The following is a 27,832-nucleotide window of genomic DNA, read 5'->3' on the forward strand; positions in this document are numbered from 1 at the left end:
AAGTTAAGTGAAAAAAGTGATTGAGTAGCACACATCTCTTAGTCGGTGTGTGAGTGATAAGGCACATTCGGATTGGCTTGATTAGGCTGATCAAAATAGCTTTTTCTGAGAATTATGCAGATTTTTATGTCATTTCTTTTATAAAAACAGGGTATGATTTGGTAAAAAGAATCAAATATATTGTACTGTATGTTTGAAAAATGATTTAGCAGCACAAGAAAGAAGAATGCAGCTGCTTTCTTTTTTTTTTTTGTTGATGGACGTATTAATTTTATTGTTAATATGGATTTCACATTGAATGAAACTCAAATAAAAGAATATTACAAAAAAAAAAAAAAAGCACCTGTGTGTCTAAGTCACAGAAATTTCCACCAGTAACAGACAAACATACCTTTTCAAACTCAGCGTTCTCCTTGGCAGGATTAGTGTCGTCAAATCTCATGATCAACTTGCCCTGAAAGGCTAGCTGGTAGTATTGGTTCAGCAGCGCCGCCTTGGCATGACCAATATGGAGGAAGCTGTCGACAAAATATTGAATGTAATGCATTCACATTTGATATTTCCTTTGCAGCAAATTACAAAAGAGCACTTCAAAGTCATGCAAAATTCTTCTTGCACATAAACTGGTTTGTTGCAAGCAATTGTTTTCATATGGTCTCTGTCAGATAATGTTGCTCTTGGTAGTAAGAACACTATAGCAGTAAAGATCAAATATGCCAATTTCTTGACATTAAAAAAAAAGAACAGTTAGAAATAGAATATCCTTAAAAAATAAATTCTTTACAAGGAAAATCAGATCTTCAAGAAATCTTGAAACCACCACTAGCCTCCTGGCCTTGGGCTAGTAAAATGTCAGAAAAAATGTTTCCCTAGTAAGAATGGGCACGTGAAATGTTGCTACGTCATCAACATTGATGAGAACATTGTAACGCATCCAAATATTTCCTGCTCATTTTGGCTCGTTGTTCAGTTTTTTATGAGGTCACAAGAATTGAATACTGTAGTACGTCTTTCTATGTGATAAAGCAGTTTTCTGAAGTTTTCTTTGGTGTATATTGTTTCTGGGGTTTAAAAAAAAAAATTGACAGATGAAAGGTTCTACTTTCAAGAGGCAATATCATATTATTGCGTTTCACTCTGTTCATCGTACTGAATACTATAAAATCGTATTGGTTGGCATCTCGGTACGATGCATTTTCATCTACCAGGCTGTCAGCTGAAATAACAAAAATGTTTCTCTGAGATTAAATGTTTTCCACTTCTTTCAGAACTCGGATACAGGATCTGCAAGATTAAAATACAACATTTCATCTATAAGCACATTCACAATTCTTGTACAGTCAACCCCTACTTGACTATGAAAGAAATAGAAAGCTTCACACTACTTTTCACTGGCAATAGGATGCAAACATTGTGTATCTAAGAAAATCCCACTTGCACAGAAGCCTAAACACACGGATGATGCATCCCTTCAAGGAAACACACAACAACCATCCATCATTGCGCAAGTATTACATGCACACACTTATTCACACAGAAGGGTGGCCACATGCTATGCAGGCACTGATCGATGAAGGGTTTAATCCCAACACTTAGTGTCAATACTTGTATCTGTTGTGACTGAAAACAGCAGCATACTAACCCACTGGCCTCTGGAGGGAACCTCACCACCACCTTGCCCATCTCGGCACCAGGGAGCTCCACATAGCCTCCTACATCCTTCTTCTTGCCCTGAGAGTGGGGGAAATTGAAGGAAGTTACACCAAACGTTGCATACATGAAATGAGGCATACACGGGATAGATAGCGTGGCACGCTTTTGAAATTGGCAAGACTGGAATCTGTAGCAATGCTGTACTTGGATATTATTCAATTTAGAAGAGACTGAAGAAAAAATTCTCCAAGATCACCTTATTACTAAAACATAAGTATAAGTAATACAAAAAATACCAGCACACAGACACATGTGACATACATCACATGCAGATAAACACATACATACATACACACACACACACACACACACAAATCAAACAACAAGGAAGGTTAAGAAGATGTACTCACTTTGTCTGAGCCCTGTTGAAGTGTCCACGAAGAAGGAGAAAAAAGAATAATACTTACTATTATTGCGCAAACATTGCACAAGGATTGAGTGCCAGTGTTACAAGGTATGAAGGGGCAAATTATAATGCTAACAAACATCTTTGCAACTGAAATGGATAGCATACTTACATGTAGGCTTCTATCTTCATAATAATGTAACCAAATGCCAATAAGATGCCTGAAAGTTGTACATTAGAAAGCCTAGCGATGCAAAAGTATTTTACGCACACAGTAAATGCTCTCTCGTTCTCACAAGTATGTAAAACTTATTCTTAGAGATTGACAGATGAAATCCAGTGCAAAATATCTACCAATTTTTTAAAAAAAAAAACCATTTCTAAGATACATTAAAAACTGTTTCATGGTAAATAGAACAATGTTATAAACAACTATTCTTAAGCTGAAAATGCACTATTTCATGAATCAAAATTTCATCAAATCTTTCATGCCCTAGTGATCGTCAAAACACTACTCTAGTTAATACTACTGTGAGTGGTTTAGACTTTGCACTCTTCATAACATACTTTTTTTTTCTGCCTAACTCTAAGCACCAAAAATGAACTGCCTTCAACACATGTAAAGTGGCTGCAATTTACAAATTCTTACTCTCAAATTGCGATTATCAACTCTGATTATCATGATGAATTCATCATCATTTCTTATATTATTATCATTACTATTTTGACATTAATTTCTATAACCATCCCTCATCAAAAGATTGTGTGATGCTTACCTCCTGAGTGCTAGCAGCCGGAAGGGCAGCTATTACTTTTTGAAACTGCTCCTGAGCAGCTAGGAAGGAGAACCAGCGCTGAACATTGGGCAAGGCCTTGCCCTGGGACACCAGTTTGGCCCAGGTACTGCTCCCTGTCAAGGAAGATGAGATGGATCTTGTGTACGAGTCATTATTTCAAATGAAAATCTATTCATGGGACAGCACGTTCTTCACACTGGGATCTGACATGATAGAACTAAAGGCATCCTGCATCCTTCAACTGAATATATCAATCAGTGAATAACAGACTCATGGATACTTTTTATACATAGCAGGAGGGCCTTTCATAGTTTACAAAATGAGCATATTTGAGTGCACACAAATAAAAACAAATGCAAAATACGGCAAAATTTGCCTTTCTTTAACAAAAATGTGGATAAATCCCAATCAATCATATTTGTGCATGGCTTGTTCTGAAAAAGAAATGTTTTAGGAGAAAATCTTACTCATCACTTAAAATGTGTATCGACTATTTTGTCTAAAAACAATAGACAAGATATGAATACATACACACAAAAGAAATAAGAGAGCACATTGAAAGTTCATGCCATACGAACTCTCCAGCTTAGGGTTCCAAATTTACTCACATGACATCATCAGGAATACATCAAATACAATATAACCAACACTGTCGGATATCAGATAAATAAATGCAGTTTCTGTGGACATGACCTGAAACTGTGAAAAGAACATGTGGCTTCATGAAACAGGTAATGCTCTTCATACTACTAAATGGCTCCTTTCCATCTGTAACATTTGAGGAAAACATAATGGTAATAAATGTGCCCTAATTTCATTTTGTTAAAATAATCTAAGATACCTGTGGTGCCATACCTTTGAGAGCCCCCCACACCGCAAGGTCAGCAATGGTCAGCTCATGGCCCACGAGGAAGGTGCGAGGGCCGAGGATCTTGTCCAGATACGACACGGCCTGGTTGAAGTCAGAGGAGGATCCAAGTCGGATGTTGGAGAAGTCGAGCCAATGGTCAACCTGATTCAGAGAAACAAAATAATGCAGGGATCCTTTGATATCTAGCTCTAACTCTAACAGCACCAATTCGGATAAAATTATTGTTTTCTCCTCTCACATTGCACAGAATATTTTCCCTTCTTGAAAATGGATAGCAGCTTCAGTTAATGGCCTTTAACCAAAATGGTACATGATTCTCTTCAATGAAATTGCTACACAAATTACATTTTGTAATTCAAACAGTCGTACATGTACAGTGTAAAAGTTTATATTTTTTAGCGACTAATTTTTTGCGCTTGGCCCGGTAAGAAGAGTTTCGTGTGTTTATGATTCCGCAGAATCAAGACAGTACGTACTGAAACATATGGCAAGCCAAAATATTCATGTGCTTTTATTTTTACACTAGTTTCTGGTTGCGCGAAACACAAAAAACAAATTAAACACCGCGAAAATGTCCACTTTTACAGTATCCAAAGTGCATTGCAAATTGGTCTGCAATATATCAGGAAACTTATTCCCTTCATTGCTTCTAATCTCGGTCATAAAGGATGAAGAGAGGTGTGTTGTACACCAACCTCAGTTGTTTCAAGAGCATCCCTTCCATAGAGACCGTTTCCTCCCGCAGCTCTGGCAAGGTAGCGGCTGATGGCTGTTGATGATGTCACTGTCACATCGCTTTATTGGTATAAACAAATTCATAAGAAAGACAACTTACATCCACAAAAATTTAGCGCAAAGAGCTTACAAGGGTAATATTTTGTAACACACACAAATATATGACCTGGAATGAATAAATGTAAGAATTATCATCTCTCATCTCAATGTTTACGCATAATTGTATTAAATCTATTTAGTATGAGCAAATTGTTCTAAGTGTAATATCAACAATCTTCTTTCGCAAGCACAATCAATGTTGCTCACTGACTTCTTTCCCTACATACATGTATATGGAATATACAGTATATATTTATTTTGTTAACAGTACTTCATGGATAATAACATTGAAGGTAGAAATCAGTATGCCACTCAAAACACACATGATGTAAACAGTAGTAGCACAATCAACTTGGAACCATCAATCTGTGGTGACTGTATGTGGCAAATGTTTTTGGATCAATTAAGAGCGGTGCTTAGGAATATACTGTTGTGCGCCTTACGGAGTAAGCTTGAGGCTGGTCGCTGATCCCCACTCAACCTTGATGTCTGCCTTTCCAGCCACACACTCCACTGTCAACAGAGCCGCTGGGAGCAGCAAAGCAGAAAAATAAAAGAACATACACTTGCAATGCACATGTGAAAGTGACTGAGACAAAACATTCAAGAGCAACTGACTTCCCTGGTAGCAGAAGTGTCATTCTCCTCTTCTCTTCTATTATGCAACGACTTCCATTCCATTTTTTCCTTTAAATTTCCAAATTACAATGTATAAAGAAAGCATCCTCCCCCGCTTTACTCTGATGATAGCTGGTAAATCATATTTCCTTGCTTAATAAGCTTCATTAGCATTTAATAGCTAGTGTTCTAAAAAGTATGTTATAAAAGAGTGTCTCAAATAGATTCATTGAGCGTGGTGACTCTCGGTGTCCACCTTATTTTTTAATACTGAACATTACACCTTGAGGTCAGATGAGGGCTTTACAAAAGAGATAGGAATAGCACTTTTCTAAACTCTGTGCAAAAAACTAGTCTTAAAAACAGCCTAAACAACAGTACTACCTTGTCAATGCAACAGGATACAGAAAGTTCACTTGTTTTTTTTTTTATGTTCCCAGGAATATCATGTCACTGCTGAATTTTTGTTTAAGAACTCCTACCTTTCATTGCTTGAAAGGAGAAATCAGGGACGCATGAAAGTTAGTTAAAAAAGAATGAGCAAAATCTTGCAAGCACCAACTGTAAATATATGATTAAAATCAGATGAAAACTATTTAAGAAAGATATAATATTTGTGATGTTTTCCTAATTTTCATGAAACAGTTATTGAACAATCAATATGAAAATGCAAACTGAACTGATGATGTCATCCCCTCAAAATTTACCATAAATCATGAAATTTCCATTTTTTTAAAATCAAACACAATGATGTCTCAGACTCAAATTCTGATAAATTTGACTGAACATTTATTTGCAGTTATTCAACCAGGAATAACATTGTTTTACACTCTTAGACAAGAAAATAGAATCAACCTTTTTGTACGTATGATCAGTGGAAAATTGTGAGGTGATGACATCATCAGCTCACTCGTTTACACATTCATAGGAACTGTTCAAGAAGTGCTGTACCTGCAAAACAAATAGCGAATCTTTGAAGTTTCTTTACTTCCTTACTTTGACCTTATTTTGATTTCATAACTTCCTTATATTAATCTTATTGTGATTTTATACTTTGCTTACTTTGACCTTATTTTGATCATATCTTAACTGTTGTGCAAAGTATGACATGCTTGTCACATTTTACTCTTTTTTTTCCAATAACTTTTGACTATAGAAATGAAATGCCTGCTACATGAACTGCATTTATAATGGTGCAGGTCAAGCCAAGGAGTTGTTCAAAACTTTGAAGGCTGCCTCTTCCTGTCACACAGAGTTCAATGAAAGACATATGAAATACATGAAAGTGTAATATGATCACTTTAAAAAAAGGAAAATAACAATAATAATAATAATTATTTCAGAACTGTCACACTTCAATTCACCAGTAATCAATACTGAATTACTGTAAAACGAGGAATGTTCATGTCCATTTTAATTTCACAAATTTTGTGGTGAGCGCCAAGATTCGCGAAATTGAAATGCACGCGAAAGTTCTAGTCTACACTGTAAGCCAGTGGCGTAGCGCGGGTCAAGACATTGGGGGGGGGGCACCTCGTGGAAAAGTATCAGGAGAACGGCATAACGATTAAATGCGAGCGAGCGAAGTGAGCGAGCTTGAAAATTTTGACGTTTTACAGTCCCCAAACTGCCGTTTGTAGCTACATACGGATCTTTTCACTTTGGAAATTAAGGGGGGGGGGCGCACCAGGCAAAACTGCTGGCAATTACTGGCAACAACATCAGGAGAATGGCATAACGATTAAATGCGAGCGAGCGAAGCGAGCGAGCTTGAAAATTTTGGCATTTTACAGTCCCCAAACTGCTGTTTCTAGCTATATTTTTTCAATTGCAAATTAAGGGGGGCGCACCGGGCGCAACTGCTGGCAAATACTGGCAGCAACATCAGGAGAATGGCATTAACGATTAAATGCGAGCGAGCGAAGTGAGCGAGCTTGAAAATTGAGTCACATTATGTATGCTGAAATGTATTTTTTAAATATCACGATGCTACATGGACACTGCCCCAACTTCATGGAATTACCCTACTGTGTCTGTAGCTAGTAGCTTGGGTTGGATTTGACAAGATGAAAGTAAAACATAAACATGAGCACTTTTAAAAATTATAATATTGCAACCTATACACTCAGCAAAAAAAGAAAGTAAACACATTTTCAAGTTCATCTTTCTCCTAGACTATCTGGCAAAAAAATGGTGTTTTATATACCATGTTAAAGGTAATTTAATTAGCTATCAACCTAGTAGGTCAATGAAAAGGTTAACTTTACGCATGAGTGAACACATCTGTTTTTCTCTTCAAAGGCACAAAAGTAACTAGAAATGTCGCTATGGCGACTGATGCCTCCGCCATAATGCATGATTCTCCCAATAGGCGTATACATTGTAGTACAATGTCTTCACAATGTGTGATCCATGACAGTTTCACATAACTGGCAAAATATTGAAATGACAGGTTTGTCAGAAATGTCTTGAACTGGGTTTGCTTTAATTTTCTAAGAGTGCAGGTACACATATTTGGGGAATTGAGAATTTTTACTTGAATTCTGACAGACCTTTTTATAAGTTTATGCATTGAGTAATTTCCAAGGTATGAAGAAAGAGTGTAATGACGGTACAAAATGGATTTTTTTTTTTTTTTTTTTTTTGGGGGGGGGGGAGGGCTTTGAAACCTGGCCTTTGACATTTAACCTTTGACCTTTGACCTTCTGGCTGGAAATTTCCAAGAGAATCTCTTTTAGGTAATGTATATAAGTTTTGAAACTAATAATGCAAGCATTGCATATACTAGCATATGAGGGAAATAGTAAAATTTTGAGGAGTTGACCTTGACCTTTGACCCCTGACTATTGACCCATGACCCCTAAATTCCCTAGATAATCCCTGCCAGTCAGTACATGCGTAAGTACCAAGTTCCACGAAGATACATTGAACCATTTGTGAGAAAAGTGATATTGCAACATTTTCACCTAACCTTTGACCTTTTGACCTTTGACCTTATGACATGAAACTCTCTGGAGAATCTTTACACAGTAGTACATGTCCACACCAAGTTTCAAGAAAATACCTTTGGGCATTGCATAGATATGGGGGAAATTGCTACATTTGTAGCATTTGACCTTGACCTTTTGACCTTTGACCTCTTGCCAATGTCACTAAAATCATATCAACTAATTGTCCCATCATACATCATCCTTGGACCAAGTTTGGTGAAAGCTGCTTCATCCAGTTTTGAGTTATCACGTAAACAGATAAATTTTAGGATTTGACCTTGATCTTTGACCTTTGACCTCTGTCCGATTTCACTGAAAAACTAATCAAGTAATTGTCCCATCATACATCATCCTCCAACAAAGTTTGGTGAAATTTACTCCATCCAGTCTTGAGTTATCGCGTAAACGGATACAATTTCATGATTTGACCTTGACCTTTGACCTTTGACCTTTAGTCGATTTCACCCAAAATCTAATCAAATTATTGCCCCATCATACTTCATACTTGCACCAAGTTTGGTAAAATTCCAGTAAATATTACTCAAGTTATCGCGTAAACGAAAGCGGACGGACGGACGTACGGACGGACGGACAACCCGAAAACATAATGCCTCCGGCACCACTTCGTGGCGGAGGCATAAAAATTGCAAAATGGACAAGTTGTTATTCAAGAGTATTTGCTCTTCCATATAATAATGAGAACAAAAGACAAATTTAGCACAATAGAAATGCAAATTAATTTGCAAACATTAATCTATGATCTCTACAATGTCTCTGTAACCTTCCAAAGATAAAGAAAGGCAAAAAAATAATGGAGGAAAACGAAGAATCTTCTGTCAAACCCGCAGTCAAAAGACATGAGAAAAAATTATGGTAACAAAGAAAGTTAAATTTGAAACGTTATTCCAAATTAAGAAAATTTAAAATCATACTTGATTCTTGAATTTGTCTCATGCATTCTTAAATTCCTTTTAAATCAAAAGGTAAAATGAAGAAATTCTGTCAATTTTATAACCTTTACGGCTCACTCCCAATGTCATTTAAAGTTTGAATCGATAGAAAATGCTTATGTTCCACCTTCAGTTTCCCAACCATGTTTTTGTTTTGAAGATAAAGGCAAACAAGGAAACGGAAACTTATTTCTGCTGTTTCATTCATGTCTCTCATTGCGTTAAATTGGTCTTTTGTTAATATCATTGCTATCTTGGAGGGCATTTTCAAATGAATTTCAATATGTCCAATTCTGCAATTTTCACTTTTCTGCCTTGGAGGACAAAAACCAAATGTGTTCACTCATGCATAAAATTTCTCTTTGTATAAACTTACCAGGTTAATAGCCAATTAAATAATCTTTGATATGGTATATGACACATTGATTTTTATCAAAATCTTCTATGAAAAATATTAACTGGAAAAGTGTTTACTTTCTCTTTTTGCTGAGTGTATATAGGACCCCTACAAATTGTATAACTTGTAAGCAAAAATAACAAAACATCCATAGTATAGGGGTACATGATGATGATCGTGTGATCCCGCTTGTGACATATACAATACCAGTACTCTACTTATAGTTATACACAGTCGTAATTGGAGTCATGACATGAGATCATGATTCAGACCCCTTGAGCTGTATCTGTAAAGTAGGTATCGAAACATGAAGATCAATTCAAAGCTGTGAATACATGTAGGGTCTAGACCTCTAGATGAAGTTAAAATTTAGAATTAGATGTCATTTTGTCGATTGGTGGATTAGATCTTGCCAACTACAAAATGTACCTCACTTAAGTCAGGACTACTTTCAGTGTATTCAAACAGAGCTTGCTCACTGAGCACTTTACTTGAATTGCTCGACTTATGCATCTGTGCATGGACGGTGTCTGCTGGGCAGACTAGATCTTGTAAAAGATGATGAAATACTAGGACTAGGTTTACTACTCCCTCGTTAGCGTATAGATCGTGTCTATGCCGTACACCAACTAGGCTGAATATCAAATCAGTTCGGGAAACCCACTCACAAGGGGGGCCCCTCCTTATAAGTAACCCGTCCCCCTTATAAGTAACCCCGTCCCCCTTATAAGTAACCCCCGGGGCACCCCTTATAAGGAGTCTCCACGCTTTTTTGCAATGCAACGCGAAAATGAAAGGACTGCGGCAATTCGCTTGATTATGTCAACAAAGCTTCACAAGTTTCCTAGTTACTCACGAAATTTGAGCAAAATTGGTTTGAGGCTTCATATCTAAAATCATGGATTTAAATGCGATGTCAAACGACCCATGCGAATGCTGAAATGCGAGCGATTACTGGCGTGAGTGTCGCCAGGCGCGGCGGCGCGGCAATGCTTGAGTGCAGACGTGGCGACTTCCACTCAGTCGCCACGTCTAATGCTTGAGTGCAGACGTGGCGACTTCCACTCAGTCGCCACGTCTGCACTCAAGCATTGCCGCGCCGCCGCGCCTGGCGACACTCATGCCAGTAATCGCTCGCATTTCAGCATTCGCATGGGTCGTTTGACATCGCATTTAAATCCATGATTTTAGATATGATGCCTCAAACCGATTTTGCTCAAATTTCGTGAGTAACTAGGAAACTTGTGAAGGTTTATGGACATAATCAAGCAAATAGCCGCAGTCCTTTCATTTTCGCGTTGCATTGCAAAAAAGCGTGGAGACTCCTTATAAGGGGTGCCCCGGGGGTTACTTATAAGGGGGACGGGGTTACTTATAAGGGGGACGGGTTACTTATAAGGAGGGGCCCCCCTTGTGAGTGGGTTTCCCGAACTGAAATAGGATCCTGTGGTAGGTACCCGGTAGTACGGACTACGTACAGGTGCAGACCCATGTACAGGTGAACGAACGCGAACGTAAAGTTTAAAATAAATGACTAGGGAATATAGATCTAACACTGCACTGTTAGATCTAATGCCTGTGCCATGCCCGCGAGCGAGATTCTTGATGACATGACATACTGAATGTGCACTGTCCTGCACTGGATACTCCTACGACCGTATAACACACACACACACACACACACACGTGCTTGCGTGGCATCCCATCCACGTTTAGAGCAAGAGCTCGGCGCAGCAAGAGCTCGGCAGCAAGAGCTCGGCAGCATAGCCAGCGGAACTCCTCGCCCATTCATTGAAGGCCGAACCGTACTTTCCTGCAGCATAAGCACAACACCGCGCCACAATTCACAAGCTAGTGACACATATATCTTCGCCCATAACCTAACATAAATGAAATGACTATTATTACCAATTGGAGGGCTCGAGGAATTCGCAGCTAGCGTCAGACTCATTTTGCGGCTTCCAGTCGATCACAGCTCATTAGAAAGTAAAATTTCAGCAGAAATATTGTCGTCCACAGCTCTAGACGAGTCGGCAGTCACAGACAGTACCTATAGCAAAACGAAAAACGTACTGATGAGGAGTACTTGCGCCCTCTCTCGAACATGTTACAGTATGCAGACGACAGAACATGACAATGGCATCCCTTTTATATCTCCAGCTTGAATATTTTTCTGTTTTTTTCCCCCCGAGTATGTCACATGCATTATTGGGTTGAGATTGCATCATGGTTTGCTTGACGGCACGTATTATCCATTGCGATCAAGCTCATAACAAAACAATAAAGAATGAGAGAAACAATGTAAACAGTGCAGGCGATAATATCATATCCAACGAGATTCTTTGATCATATCTGACAATATCACAGCACTGTGTTCTTTACCGTTCAACGTCCGAGGGCAATTGACGCACAAAATTGCTTATCGACTTATGACCGTGGGGGACAGTGGTCTCTCGCTATATCGCAAAATTTATAGTTCTATATACATTCAACTTAACGAGTGTACTTGAGTAACGCATCTAAATCATTGTGAATATGTCTTGATTTTTTGTTAACGAGATGAAGTATAGGCCTAGTTTTCGTTGAGACGGGGCTTCACATTTTAACTTTTTGACAGATAAATAGACACCACATACATGATATATTAAGCAGCGTACAATGCCAAGAATGGAAAGTTACTCTGACGAAAATTTGGTTTGAAATAAATGAGATATTAAAAACAAATTGAACCACTATACTTTCTTTTCAGACATCTCAGCCATTTCATAACCGATTTTCATCAAATGAACTTTCACTTCCTCTTTGGACTTAAATGTATGTTCTTTGATATTTCATGTCAGTATAGTTTCTATTTTTTTTTCTCGAAAAAAAAAATTAAAATCTAAATCCGGCATTTCAACCGAAACTATACCATCCCTTTAAATACAGGGATTGGCAAGCTGCCAAAATTCTGCTGTCGATCTTGTTTTTGTACTTTCCCCTTCATTCCTGCCTCATTGTAGATCTATCAAACAAAGTGATGCAATATTTCTGCAATATGCTTACTATCACTAGACTGCAAATCCTTCAAACAAATAGATGACCCACACCTTTGGGGGAAAATCCACATACCTATTACGGCTCAAAATAAAGTTTTGACACACGCTAAGTGGCATCCAGAAATTTAAACTGCCGTTGTCAGTGTTACCATAGCATGCAATGCCAATAACAGCATCCTTTATAAGAACTATATGTTTGGACTGTGAAGCCAAGTTCTGCATGCCCTATCTATATGGATCAGAATGAATAGTCAAGACTGCAGTAAGGTCTATCCTTTGAAATATTCTTTTTCAAGTTGCCTTCAATTAATAGATAAAGTCATGCAGGTAAAGCACAGTTTTGTTTCCATCAGATAAATGAATGGGAATGTCGGTTATTTGTGAAGTTCCACTCCCGGGGTTTTACTGTCTTGTTTACACAAATCCGTATAACGGCCGCAACCAAGTATACATGAAGCACAATGTCATATCCCAGCAAATATCCAATTACTTGCAGTTTGAAATGGAAACAAAAAAGAGATACATCATGTTGTCTACTACTCAACAACCATCTGTTCGTGGAAACGCATAGAACTATATACCCTATATCGCTTAAACTTTCTTATTGTATATCCAATTCTAAGGCGGGTTTTACAATTGCAATGGTTTGACTAATATTCATCAGTCCCTTTGTTGTGCAATCGAGTGATGTTTCGTCTCGAAATGGTGGAACTAGATGAGATAGAAGTATAATATTTCAAACGATCCCACCCCTCCTCCCCCGGGACGGTTAGACAAATGAGTGCTTATCTCACGATTTGATTTGTTTTTCTTCTTCAGTAATGCTAAATATTTACCAAGAGCCGTTCTCCCTACAATAAACAGACTTGACTGATTTTTTCCCTTACGTTTCAAACCCAGTATAATGGCAGTTTAACACTTTGATTTTTGATGTTTGTATATTATATACCACAAATGCATCCCTTCATACATCAGTTATTTTTCCCATTTAGAACCATACGTGTGCATTGCATCGTATGAATATAAATCATATAATTATTTGATAAAGACGGTGGCCAAAAGCGACTGAAAATTGGTGTCAGGCCACAAAACTTATCTTTTGGTGGCCTGATTGGGCAACTAAGATTCACATTTTGAATTCACATTATTTTGGGCCACCAAAATTTCAATTGTAAAAATTTAAGTGGGTCAAATGGACCATCAGACGAAAAATATTAGTGTCAAGCCTGTACACATATATAAACATGTTGATATTTCAGGTCTTAGCTCCACGAAGAAACGAAGAAAGAAACTGGTTATGCATTTTTTTTTGGCCAGTAAAGCATAAGTTTATTCGGCTCAAATTTTCGGCGTCCATTATAAGACTCCTGAAGAAGGCGTAAGATGCCGAAAATTTGAGTCAAATAAACTCACGCTTTATTGGCCAAAAATGCATTACCAGTTTGTTTCTTCATTTTATACAGTACATAAATATATGTATATATATATATCGGATATATATATATATATATATATATATATATATATATATACGTATAAATATGTATATACATATACATGTATACACACACACATATATACACACATACAATGTACATACATATGTCACATGATAAGCGTCTTACTGGCAGAGCATTGGTTACCAATTCAAACCAGTGACTTGTGTTAGATCATTAATGTATGTATATTTTTCTCGATTTGTTACACTTTCAAAGGGTGCGCACACACACATACACACACACAGACAGAATAGACTTCTTAATTGACGGACTGTCACAGTGCATCCATGGCAATGTAGAAATCATGTCGTATGTTTACTTCAACTCTACACCTTAATTCTCAGCCACCCACGAAAGGCGCATCCATGCCACCACGTTATATAACATACCCAGAGCATGACACATGCTTGTCACCACAAAAGATTACTTTCCGTCCCTCAAAGACACAAGGCTACATTATGTGTATTAGTAATAGTACATGTATTATGTACGTAGACCATTTCCTGCTTTTACCTCCTAGCTCCGAAATTAATCTTTCCAAAGTGTTTTTCCCTGAAAGCATTTTGCATCTTTGAGAAACTGAGAAGTGTCTTGGAGAGATAACACAAAGTATGGTTGTTGCTGCTTTTTTCCCTCTGTTCTTGGGCCCGCTCTTTACAGATCCGACTTAAAGGGTGTGTACCGTTCTGGTCGACGTGAGGATTTAGCTTTTAACATTTTGCGAGATATACAATGTATTCAGAAATCACTCCATGAGATGTCAAAGAGCATGCAGTTCTAAGGGGTATCAAAAGTTTATTTGATGAAAATCGGTTTTGAAATGGCTGAGATATCCAAAAACAAGGTGAAACAAAGAGATCCTAATAAGGTTGTGGCATGTCGCCTTTTATTATTAGCACTTTCTTGGCTATCTCAGCCATTTGAAAACCAATTTTCATCAAATAAATGTTGAATCCTTCTTAAAATTACATGCTCTTTCACATTTCATAAGAGGCTTTTCATTATCTCACTTAGGAATGTTCAAAGCATGAATCCCCACCTCAACCAGAACTGTACAGTCCCTTTAATGTTCAGAGTACATTGTGCATTGTACGAAGGCAAAACACTAACAGTGTATCATACTCTAATGCTACAATGTAGTAGTGTTCATGAAGAATGACTGTGTTTCGTACATCAACTGCAAGCAGTGAGTTAATTTAAGTGACAGGTTAGTATAATTTTGACCACGGTCATCCACTCACACTCACACACACACACACACACACACACACACACACACACAAGAGGACTGGTTTCATAAAACTGTAATGTAATGGTTAAAATGAATTTTCCATGGATCATTTTCACAGGATGGTAATACATACAGCTCTTTTGTGTGACTTGTATATACACTGTATCTTCAATATTTCTTCTCAAAAATATAAAAATGTATTCATGGACCTTCAAAAATAATGTTAACATGAATAAAACATTACACAAGCTTGAGAACAGCTTCACTTATCTTTCTTTTCTGAATATGCAAATCTTTTCTCAAGCAGAAGATGTGAAATCGAAATGACTGTCTTACTTACTTCACAGTCCCCAAACAGCATCATTCTTAGCAGGCACCTCGCTAGTCACCCACCCTTCATATATGCATGAAAACACCCAAACATCATGCTGAGTCAGAGACACATAGTATCAATGAAGAGGAAGAGTATATCCAATTTTGTTGTTGTTGTCTTTTTAATTTACTGTTGCATCATCTTCAAACTGACATGACATGGTGAGGGGGCACAGAGAAATATGTTTGAAGTCCTATTAGATGACATAGCCAACAAGAGCTCTACCCAGCATCTCTTCCCTCGCCCTACTAGTGTGCATGATGGTGGTAACATAACCCCACTACAGATGATCATCCCGGGAATTGATGGTGGTTGTCCTAGGAACAGCAGACATCCCCGTCACTAGACAGTAGAGCAATGGCACATCAGTGTGATGATGGTGCGTAGCAGCCATGGGAAATCAGTCCATCTGCACAAAGAAATGAAATCACAGAAATGTTATTCTATTAACATGCACATGGCACTTTGCCTCTAATATACTGGTACTGTAAAAACTGCTATTTCAGGAGGGTTTATTTTTCAAAACTTTAGCCAATCATTGGTAAATGCATATAGATTTGTGTTGATTTACGATACCCTCAACAACACTTTTGCAGTGAAATGAATATGTAAAGTAGAAACATTCCATACACTGTACATATCTTTAACTAATTTTTCTTCTATTTTTCTTCAGATTACTTGGATACGCCCCAAAAAATCCTTCAAAACCAATATTCATTTTGTGACCTCATCTGTCAATCATTGCTAAAGTACTGATAATGCTCAACTAAAGACAGTGGAAAAAAAAATCTTAAAGCACCGTGGAAATCAAGCTCTTATAGTGTGGATTATATTACCTTTTCAAGAAGTTGTAAATGTGCTTCACAAGAAATGTGTTATGTGCATTTTCCAAACTTCTTTGTTTATCGAAAGACATTGGGTTGCACCTTCCCCTTGTCTCAGCATAACTTGCATATTTCTGAGATATCAATGTGATTATTTATAATCAAAGGACATGGCGAGGGAACATGCAAGTTATGCCGAGTCAAGGGGAAGGTGCAACCCAATGTCTTCTGTTAAACAAACAAGTTTGGAAAATGCACATTTACAACTTCTTGAGAAGGTTATACAAGTGTATAATCCACACTATAGGAGCTTGATTTCCATGGTGCTTTAAGATTTGTTTTTTGTTTTATAGGGGATCAGTCACCTATTAATAATACTCAAAGTAAAATGAGGAAATTCAGTAAAGTTTGGAATACCTATAGCAGGGCTCAACACTGACTTTTTTGTTTGGTGGCCCAATGGGGCCACCAAAATCCTCAATTTCAAAGTTTTGGTGGCCAGAGAGAAAAATTTGGCGGCCTGAAAAAACAATAAAAAACATTAAAAGTCCTCTTTTTTTTTTTAATGAGTCAAATATTTAAGTTTTATCATAGTAAGAACTGGAAGTCGGACATATCTACTCATAAATAAACCTCAACAAACTCGCAACACTCACTCTCAGGCACTCACTCAGTCCTTTTCATCCATCCTTTAAACAAATTGAACTGCTAATTTCCGGTGCAAAAAGTTACGAATTTATTGACATACTTTTGAAAAAAATTTTGGTGGCCTGAGGCGGGCCACCAAATTTGCCCTTTTTTGAAATTTGGTGGCCCGACTTTCATTTTTGGTGGCCCTGGGCCACCGGGCCACCGGGCCACCATTAGTGTCGAGCCCTGCCTATAGGCTTGTGCACAAATTGAGGAACATGTCACATGCTTTTCTTTATTCTACTCATCATGGATTTACATGTACTGCATGTAAAGTTAAATAGAACAAGTTCACTTCAATATACATGTGATCAAGTCAATGCAGCAATATTCGGTGTAGTACAACACATCGGTTTGAGAAAAAAATAAGAAAATCTGTTTAAAAAATTGTGCATTTCTAAAGTTTCTGCGCAGTCACTGGTGGATGAGAAGACTACGTGTACTACAGTATATGTCACATGTGTAGAACAAAACAGGAAGATATAAAAAGAATTTAACAATTTTTTTTTTTTTAAAGAACTGAAGTAGACATTCCCTCAACTTGTTACTGACATTGTGTACTATGTTAAGGGTAATCAATCATTTCCCCTGCCTCCTGAGAGAGGCAAGTCAAGTGCTCATTTATTGAGTGAGAAAAGTGAAATACAATTGTATGTTCAGTTTTAAGTATAATTTCTTCATATCATTCTATACATGGGTGACATCACAAGCTGTAGTAGTCTTCTCATCCACTGATTGTGGCACTGAAACATCAAAAAATTAATAACTTTTGAACAGATTGTCCGATTTTACTCAAACTTTCACTGATGTGTTCTACTAATATTGCTGCATTCTCCAAATGTCGTCTCAGGTTTCATCAGGCCCTTAAGTAGACTAGCTCTACCTTTGATTGGTGACCATATGATAGACTATTGATAAACGTGTAGTTCCACCTGCCCCCTTCACCATTATTTTTGTTTGTTTGTTTGTTTGTTTGTTTTTGGATGTATTTACTGATTCTTTTGGCAATCTTGCCCAGAGTTAGCTCAAAGGTTGATACATTTAGGGTTGACAGTATGCATAGATACAGGTTGTGTAATGAGCTCTACTGAAGTGCTGCATTTAGATATGACAAATTGCAAAGTGAATTGTAACTCACCTTTTCAAAGCCAATGTCCTTGGCGTACTGCCTGAAGCACTGTCTGCATATGTTGAGGGCGTATTTTCGGATCAGTCCATGCCTATTGCCGCACACACGGCTGTGTAGGAATGAGTGCAAAATGAGAGAAATTAAAATGATGTCACAAAATCTATCTAAAGCAGGGTGATATAAGCACTTGCCTGATTGCTAAGGGAAAGTGAAAATCAATGTCGGGCAAGTGTTCTGGAACAATGGAAAAAAAAAGGGTAAACAAATGGTTTTGAAGCCATTATTTTTTTTTCTCACTTTCCCTCTTCTGTCTTCAAACACACAAATTCAATCATACAGAAGCTCAAAGATAAGGTTAACTGTTTATTGATGCAATGCACTTTGATTTCACTCCAGCAACTTCCTGACACACATGTGAAGAGGCTAAATGAAACACCAACACTTGAATCAAGCTTGTCACTCCAATGTGTTTGTGCATGTGAATCAATGTGTGTTGTTTATTCAAAATAATTGTGTTCGTTAAATCAAGCCCTTGCATTACAAGTGATTTCTGTGTTTGGTGACTAGTTACAATGTATGATTTTTGTTTTTGTCAGTACATTATAACCAAGTAACACATTACTTAACAATGCTGTGACTGAGATTGCAATTTTAATCCTTGTTAGATTACACATTATACAGACTGAAGCATTCTTAGAAGTTCTACCTACATATCTACCTCTTTTGGGATCATTTCCAATTGTGTAATTTTGTTGATAACCATGTGAAATCATGCTATCACAGCAGTATTTCATACATTTCTTATGCACAATTTCCATTCTAAAGCATAATAGATTCTGCAATCAATAGAAATTATTAAATATTTTACATTTAAAACTACATAGGTCCCAGATCCCAGCTCTTATACTACTGTGGTAGGAGAGCGTATTCTGTTACTGGACACTTATTTTCATTCCTTACAATTCTGTCCTCACACAATGAAAATTTGATCAAAGATAAGTAAATGTCATTATTCACAAAATCCTGAAAATTACAAATTTTGCAAAATTACATGACTGAACTATTTTATTTTTGACAAATATACTTCCAATTAACCTCTTGAACCTTGATGAGATGATCCCTGAAGCAGCTCTTTCTGTACTAAACTGGGATGGGATGTGGTGTGACAGTATACTAATAGTGAATGGTCACAAGTGTGATGGTACAAGATTTCGCACGAGGTGAAAGACAGAGGCGCTCTTTTCAAGGAGGCACAGGCATGTTGAATATTGCACCCCATCTTTCAGTAAGTGCGAAATTTTGTTCCATCACAAGAGTAAAGACCACACACTACAGTGTATTTGTTTTATACAACACTATGAACATCAACAGATGTGGTCCACACAATATTCTTGAATTTAGCACAGAAATGGCAACCATTTTCCGGGAAAGACGAATAAGTACAAAGTAGCTGCACAGTCACGTCACTGTGTGTACATTCATACGAGAAGCTGATTGTTGAAGTTGCTTACAAAAAATGAGTGACAAATGTAAGCGCTTGTAACTGTTGAGTGCACGCAGCAAATGCTCGTTCATTGTGTTATTAGTCAATTGTGAGTTAACAAGGGAGTCAATTTATATGGGTGATGTCAGCCATGCACTATCCATATATAGTAAATAGGTAGAGTGAAATTTGCCTTGTGATTGGTTGGATAGTATCACGTGATTGTGCAAAAATTCCGGTATAGTGGCACGACCGTGCCACTATACCGAACGCTTACAGTGCGTGCCTACGCTTTATGTACGAAGAGATTCGCGCAAGGCCTAGGGAGCTAGGCGGCCGATGGACGTAGTAAGACAAGGCCAAGCATTTCAACGTCATGCGCGCGTACAGCCGCCTGGACGCAGAATGTAGGAGTTTATAACCGAGTCTGCTCTGTGATGTGCAATACGCATACACGGCTGTACTAGCTAGCGTCGCACGCTGTGTACAGTTTGCACGTAAACTACGTACGGTAGGTTGCGGTTGTTAACTCTGCGTGTAACAAGTGCAGTGGCGGCGGTACGGGGTGAGTCTTGTTCGATCTAAATTAGGGCCTAGACCTACGGAAATACATGTAGATCGAGGGACCTATTTACTATAATAATTAGTGCATGTTCTATTGATGCACCAGTACTGGACTATAGAACTCCAAATACTAAATCATCCCTCGTGCAGTTCTATTCACCTCGGCCTGCGGCCTCGGTGAAACAAAACAGCACTCGGGATAATTTAGTATTTGTCGTTCTCTAATCCAGTATAGTGCATCATAGAGCATGCACTATTTATATATTGCTCAAACAAAATTGCACAGCTGACAGCCACACAGCAACTAAATGTCACGTGATGGGCAATTGACCAATTGTAAAGCTATCAATCTTTTTAGGTGTAATATTCCTACCCACCAAATTCTCCTTCGAACTGTACTGTGCAAGCAGATGACAATTGACAAAGAGAAAACGGGTAACGAGGCTCATATTTGGTATTCAGTGGTATTGTACGGCAAAAGTCAAACATGAACATTCCAAACAATTCACGTTCAAATCTGAGACAAAGTGTGAATTTATAGTCTACTCACATCTCAGGAGTCTCAGCAACTCTACATTAAAGTACATTTTCTTGTACTACTACAGTTGGACCTACTACTCATCGACCAGTTTTTGATTAAATACCTTGCATCTTCAAAAATATCCCTCACTTTCACCTTAATTTCATTCAACTCCAAGCAGAAAACACTGCAGATTCATATCCAAGGCTCAGACTGTTGATGTGTACCATGTGAAATATTTATACACATTTGATTACTGATGACAAATATGCGATATTGCTTACTGTACACCAACGCAAGCTCATATTTTATTCGACTGAAAGTTTTCCCATTAAAAAGCATGTACAATTGTAAATGTAAATGTAAATGTAAAAGTGAATGGGCAAACACGTGTTAACAATACAAAGGTTGTAATCACATGTATTACTACATGTAATAAGTTTTTTCTTCAATTTATTTTTCCTCCTGTTTCCTGAGGTTATTTACAGCACCCCATCCCCCTAATTTCTCTTGATTTGTATTTTCAATTGTATTCATGTTCAAATGTTCCAGCATATTGTGCCCTGTCTGACTTTATACGCGAGAAAGCCATTGCGCGAGGGTGGTCGATTACATCGACGAGTAGTCTAGTAGGATATCGTAGTTACATTGTACTACTGGCCTCAGTTCGGGCAACCTCAGAATTCGGAATTTTTCTGATATCGGCAGTCCTGGCCAAAGCCTGCCGTAGAGCGCGCTCAATACTTCCAAATTCAGAAGTGTCCGATGCGGTAGCGGCCGTCGGCAATGCAGCTGCATGCACGCTTTCATATTGCAACACAGCACTCGTGCGAGGCAGGGAGACTGACAGCGAAAGGCAAGGAAAAATCTCAGAAATTCATATCAAAATCAACATGTTTTTTTTCGAATTTTACATGTGAATATACCTTGATGTGTGGATTGTGGAATATCTGTCAAACTTGTTGTAGGGTGAGTTCCTTTGAAAGCAGTTTAGAATTGTGATTATGGGTGAGAGTGGTTAGTTACATGTAAGTAAGAAGAAGCATGCTGTTGTTAGCCAATGCGTGCCGAAAGCCGAAAATCTACAAAAACTTCCGAATTCCGAAGTCTAACTCCCGATTTTGGAAAACTTCCGAATTCTGAGGTTGCCCGAACTGGCCTATATAGAGTACTAGGGCCTATATAAAATTTTACTTTACAATGTATAATTTCATTTATTTGTGTCACATTTTGATGATTTTGACCCATACATAGATTTTCTAACGTTACACAACACTCAGTGAGCATATTTAGGCATACTCGTGAAATAGGCCCCACCACTTTGTGTCCGTACTGATACATGTACTACAGCGGCTCGCCTGTTTATACTCGTGAATTCAGCCCCACCGTGTGGCGTTCATCAGTAGGTAAGCACGGCGGTGGGGCTTCCTTTCACAGTATAATACTCGTGAATGCGGCCCCACCAAACGGCATTTACGCGAGATTGATACAGCCGTGGGGCCGATTTCCACAGCATACATGTAGCATCTTTCTCCTGTTTTTTTGCTTTGATCTTCAACTTTTTATTCTCAGAAAGACTCCCTAAATGTCCCTCGACTAATTTAACGGCCAATTTAACCATAAATACAACCCTACCTAACCCTAAGCTATTCCCTAACCCTAGGACCTACATTGTACCCTTGCTTGCTAACGGACGGGTGCACGCGCACTGCGGTGGTGCCTACATGTATTTCACGATTTTGCCCATATTTAAAGGCATGGACTTCCAATAATTAGGCAATGCACTGAATGGTGTTTAAGGGCCATGTGATGTCTAACGTTAGAATTTGTTAAGCAAGACGCCAAGGCAAGAGATCGACAGTGAGTGATCCAACTCAGTAACTGTTAGAGCATCTACAATTGTAAGATCTATTTCTATTGACATTCCAATTTCTATATCCAAAAATAGCATGGCGTTTGGTATGATTGATAGCCTATGTAAATACATAGTTTACCATGTCTGGCCGTACAATTTGTGCCAATTTAAATTCACTCCATGGTCGTGCGTCATCGCATGTGACTGCATCGACTGTGTCTGTAGTGTAGCTGTAGTGTAGATTAGCTATTGACTGGTTTTATGGTAGGGTAATTCAGTACAGTGTACCGGTCCGGTACGTGTGTTGGCGCGCCTTCAGTTCACGCACGTGTGGTGTACTACTAACTAAACTGTAGTGTGTGAATGCATGTTGCATGCAGTCGTGTGTTTCAATCCGCGAGCGTGTGGTATGATACAAGGTTGGGGCAATTCGTTTGAAGAAGCGAAGATTAACACATTAATCTTTACTATTTCATGATAAAAACACCTCTCGAATGTACTGAAAGTCACAAAGAGTCAAATGGTGCTAATAAATACTGACCAGCCACGGGAACCGGGTCCGTATTTCCTCGGATGCGAGTACCAGATATTTTGGAAACCCATGATGGCGGATCGCACGGATAAAAAGAACGAGTGATAGCAAGGATCACATACAAGATAGGATCGATCAAGAGAAAACTTTGATAATGCCACTGTCGCCCTCTATGGCGAACGACATGAAACTCGTGTAAAGGCCCCAAGGGCACCAAATTCGGCATGTACAAAACATGATAACATGGTTCTGAGTAATATTGAGCCCTACAGAATTCGGAGGACTTTTCCCGTTGCCATGGTAACGGACTTTTTTAAAGAAATTCAAAATCATAGTTTATGCCATAACAAAAATGTAAGGGATGCGACGAAATCTATAGATATGGAATACAGTAAGCGGAGTGGAGACGGAAACACTAAAACCCAACTATAGGCCTATACACTCGTAAGTTTTACCACCAAAAAAGGGCAGCCCAGGGGGTGTTTCATCAACGTTTGTCAGCGTTGACAACTGTCAGCACTGACAATTTCAGCAAAATCCTTGGTTTTGATTGGCTGAGATGCTCTGGTCACTGACTGTTACTATGGTGATTCAAGTTGTCAGCGCTGACAAACGTTGATGAAACACCCCCTGATCGTGGGGCGAAGAAGCATAGGCCTACAGTGTGACTGGGCATCGGCTGAGATAAAGTGTTTGTTATTCACAGGTTAAAAGTTCGATTTTCATTGTTCTGATGCCAGAAGTGGTGAACTTCCACTTAGAGTGGGACAACGAGTAGAAGATTTATGTCATCAAAATTAAAACCCATGACGACAAGGTTTCGAATAGCCATAGGAAATCTATATGTGAGCTATGTTACTGTGCTGCTTTTGATTTGATATCACGGAAAATGTTTGAAAGAAAATAAAGACTGCTTCAAACCTTGTTGGGAATACAACTTGAAAAATGTATTGCTGACATTGATATTCTGAATGCATCCAAATATTCATTGATTTCAGGATCATTTTTGTACAATGGCTGAGTTCATTGAAGAAAATGTGCCTTTACTCTGTTGATCCAGCTGTTCATCATCATAAAAAGCATCTAAAAAAAAAATCAATCAGGAATTTAAAAAAAAAGCATAGAAAAAGGTTAGATTTGTGAAGTAACACCCGGCATGTATGAAGGTGACTTTATGTAAAGTGAAAAACTTTTAGGTAACTTGATCTGCACGTGAGTGATATCGGGAACAAAATGAAGAAAGTGGTGTCAAAGGTCTAGCAACTATAACCGTAGCCGCCACGTTGAGGAGGAAACCAAGTCTTGGTCTTTGATCCCTTTTGTATATTGATAGAAACTGATGACATGATGTCGAGTGTGTATAATACTAGTAGTGTATAGAGGTGGTAGAGGCAGAACTTGCCGAGCGGGTGGACTCTGCTAGATCCTGTGATGCAAGTATTTATAGCCCGATAGCCGTCACGTCAATGGATCTGTGGCGTTCGATGTACGTCACCCCTTCAAGTTGTTCCTCGTGCGTTTTGTATTGTGGGCATTCGGTTTATTCGTTTCTCATGCGTTTGCGCAAGTTCCACTGTCCTGTACATAATCACCCCAGGTGCGCTAACAATTGTTGTTTCTTCGTTTTGTTCGGCCCCTTAAGCGTTATGTGTGCTCCTCTAAAACGAAAACTTTACACTTTGTCCACCGAATTGACGATTTGAACAAGGATGAGCAAAATATTGGCCATTTCTTAGTGGGCTTGTGATATCCAGCAAAAGTGTGACAGGGGCTTTAGAAATGCAGTATGTTGAGGTCATATGATTTGGCAAGATTTTGCACAGGATATTTGACCACTTCTAAATCATAACTATGCCTTGTAAGAGACTGCATTCATTTGGAAATGAAGATAAATAGATAGAAGTAATGAGAGCGAGATTCGTTTGAAAGACGAGGGCGAGCTGTCGCATATACAACTGATAACCAGTGGGATTATCAGGATGATATCAGTCTGAGTAGGCCTACTCAAAGCCGACCGCGACTTTTCAAGAAATATGTTTAAGTGAATATATTTTTTTCTGTATTTTTCTTAATTTTTCGCATCCAGAAGAGGGGTGCATTAACGAACGTGCATTCTATCGCTATCTGCCATAACAAGACTTGCCAGTTGTTATGACCAAATTCAGGCTATTTCACGAGCAAGTTTCGCCAAAGATATATATATATATATATTTTTCTCTCGATCAAATTTCACTGTCCAATCTTTATCTGTCCAGTGATAGAAGCATATGTACACCCTTGCATGAAAGAGTTATGTCGTGGAAAATCATCTTTATGCCTCTATTCAATATAGAATATGCTAGATTTTGGACAGTGAACAAAGACCTTTTTTTTTTTTTTACTTCGGTGGCCACAGTATAGGCCTACGTGGCACCCGAAGTCATTTTTACACCTGTCAACATTTACATGATTACCGTGATGTACAGTATATAAAAAATTCTGGCGTTTTATTCAACTATAGTTATTTCTTCCTTCTTCTTGCTCAATGAGGACTCGGGATTCAAAATATTTTGATGAATTATATTCTCTTGTCGAGAATAGATTCAATTCATTCATTCAATGTATTCAATTGTCAAGCCATCAATTATCATATGCCTTTGGTTAGTCGAGCTACACACACACACACACACACACACACGCACATGCACACACACACACACACACACACAATATCAGCTTATTCAGCTATTATAATAAGCGCAATCATCGCAGGAAGCTCGAAAATACAGATAATACGAATTTTTAAGGGTTTTCTTTGACCAGGAGACGATTTATAGCAATAGTTTTACTTTTAAATTAATGATGGAAATGTCTTAAATATGATAACCATATCGAGCAAAATAGCATGATAGTTACAACAGTATTGTTGGAACCATATACCATGCATATATGATCTGGAAAAGTGGGTATGTAGGCCTACAAGGTTGTTGTTGTTGTTTTTTTTTTGAGAATTTGTGTTTCAGATGGGTACTAGTATAATTGTCTAAGCTTGGTTGCCACGTTCTCTATCTTGGGCAATTATCTTTAGCCTAATTAGCATATTTAACTCTAAACTCAAATAATAATGATTTTTTTTTTAGGTTTTCTATGACGAGGAATACAACATGTTTGTATTTTTAAATGATGCAAGTGTGATAATTGAAAATAAAGGAATATGATAGTTAGAATAATGAACTAATTTTCTTTGCGTTTGCACAACAGTGAAGTAGATGGCAACATACCGTGTATACAACCTAAAAAAGTTGGGAAGTTCTATATGTTGTCGTTGTTGTTGTTGTTGACTAGAGTTTGAGACATTGAAGTGTAGATGAGGCTTGGTTGCCACCTTGGCAACTTCATGCAATTACAATTTAGTAGTCTATAATTAACATAATCATCTAATCAACTTAATAATCATAGAATAGTTGGTAACATTCAATAAAAGGAATCCTGAAAACAATTGGATAAAAACATTTTCAAGGGTTTACTATGAACAGGAATTCACTTCAATAAAATGACATCAGGGCCCTGTTGCATAAAACCCTTACCGTTGGACTTACCGCTCCTTTCTAGCGGTAAGTCTTCAAATCAGCGGTAAATTTTACAATCCTTGATGCTGATTGGCTGTGACGCCTAATTTTGACGGTAGTTACCACTGAAATTCAACGGTAAGTTTATGCAACGGGCCCCAGTTTTTTAGGGGCCTCCGGCAGCGGTGAGAGGGGGACTCCCCCTTTTTCAAGTAAACTAGTTTTTTTCATTGTTGTATGATTTAAAAAGAAAACTGTTCAAGAGGATGCTGCTTGTTCGAAGCAGAGATAAAAGAGTAAAAGGAAGGGAAACAAAGAAACAAAGAAAACTTTTTTTTTCTAAATGTACCACCCCAAATCATTCTTTCAAATGAAAAATGTATATATTTTCCTATAGAAAAGTCTTAGAAAGCCATATCTTTATTTTTGTTGTTTGTTTCCTGCATTGAAATTAACAACATATTCAATTCAATTTAATTCAATTCATTTCAATTTACAAAGGATGCAAAAGATACGTAAAATGTGATAATTTATGTATAATGAGCACAAATTGGAATATACAGAGTAAAAAAATAAAACACGATATACGCACCATGCTAAGAAGGTGGATCAACAAACACAAAGTGAATCACAAGGAAAGGAAATGATAACATGATAAATGATTTGTGGAGGGATCATGAGAAGTTTTTCATGGAGACATAAAACTCCATAAAACTTATAAATATGATCCTCAAAGAAAACAGAAAACAAGAGAGAGTGTTACGGTGGGGAGGGGGAGGGGATAGTTTGAATGTCATCGGTCGAATGCATTAAAAAGAAAATATGCATATTGGCTGATTAATTGAATATGTTCATTTATAATTAGGCTAATAGAAATAAACGCCCCGGGTTTTTAAAATGGCAACCTAGCTTAGTTTACTTTAATTTCCATCCAAAACAATTGAAGCAACAAAAAACCTTGTAACAATTTTTCCAGGTCATATACATGGTTGGCCCTATATACATAGGTTGATATCTACTGGACTGATGT

General features: G+C 37.9%; 1 protein-coding gene across 1 annotated transcript in view; it reads right to left on the reverse strand.

Annotated features, from left to right (window-relative positions):
* Positions 1–11,556, reverse strand: part of LOC139724549 (bifunctional glutamate/proline--tRNA ligase-like) — a 44,329-nt gene extending 32,773 nt beyond the window's left edge. The window contains exons 1-8 of the mRNA XM_071635682.1: positions 11,425–11,556; positions 5,005–5,089; positions 4,423–4,522; positions 3,712–3,868; positions 2,836–2,969; positions 2,064–2,075; positions 1,643–1,731; positions 392–518 (exon numbers count right to left, since the gene is read on the reverse strand). Of these exons, the coding sequence (XP_071491783.1) occupies positions 392–518; positions 1,643–1,731; positions 2,064–2,075; positions 2,836–2,969; positions 3,712–3,868; positions 4,423–4,522; positions 5,005–5,089; positions 11,425–11,467 (747 nt within the window). The 5' untranslated portion in view covers positions 11,468–11,556. The remainder of the gene's footprint in view (positions 1–391; positions 519–1,642; positions 1,732–2,063; positions 2,076–2,835; positions 2,970–3,711; positions 3,869–4,422; positions 4,523–5,004; positions 5,090–11,424) is intronic.
* Between the last annotated feature and the right edge of the window lie 16,276 nt (positions 11,557–27,832).

Source organism: Diadema antillarum, unplaced genomic scaffold, assembly GCF_040938485.1.
Source record: "Diadema antillarum isolate AM-2024a unplaced genomic scaffold, OU_Dant_1.0 scf00000220, whole genome shotgun sequence".
NCBI classification, from domain to species: Eukaryota; Metazoa; Echinodermata; class Echinoidea; order Diadematoida; family Diadematidae; genus Diadema; species Diadema antillarum.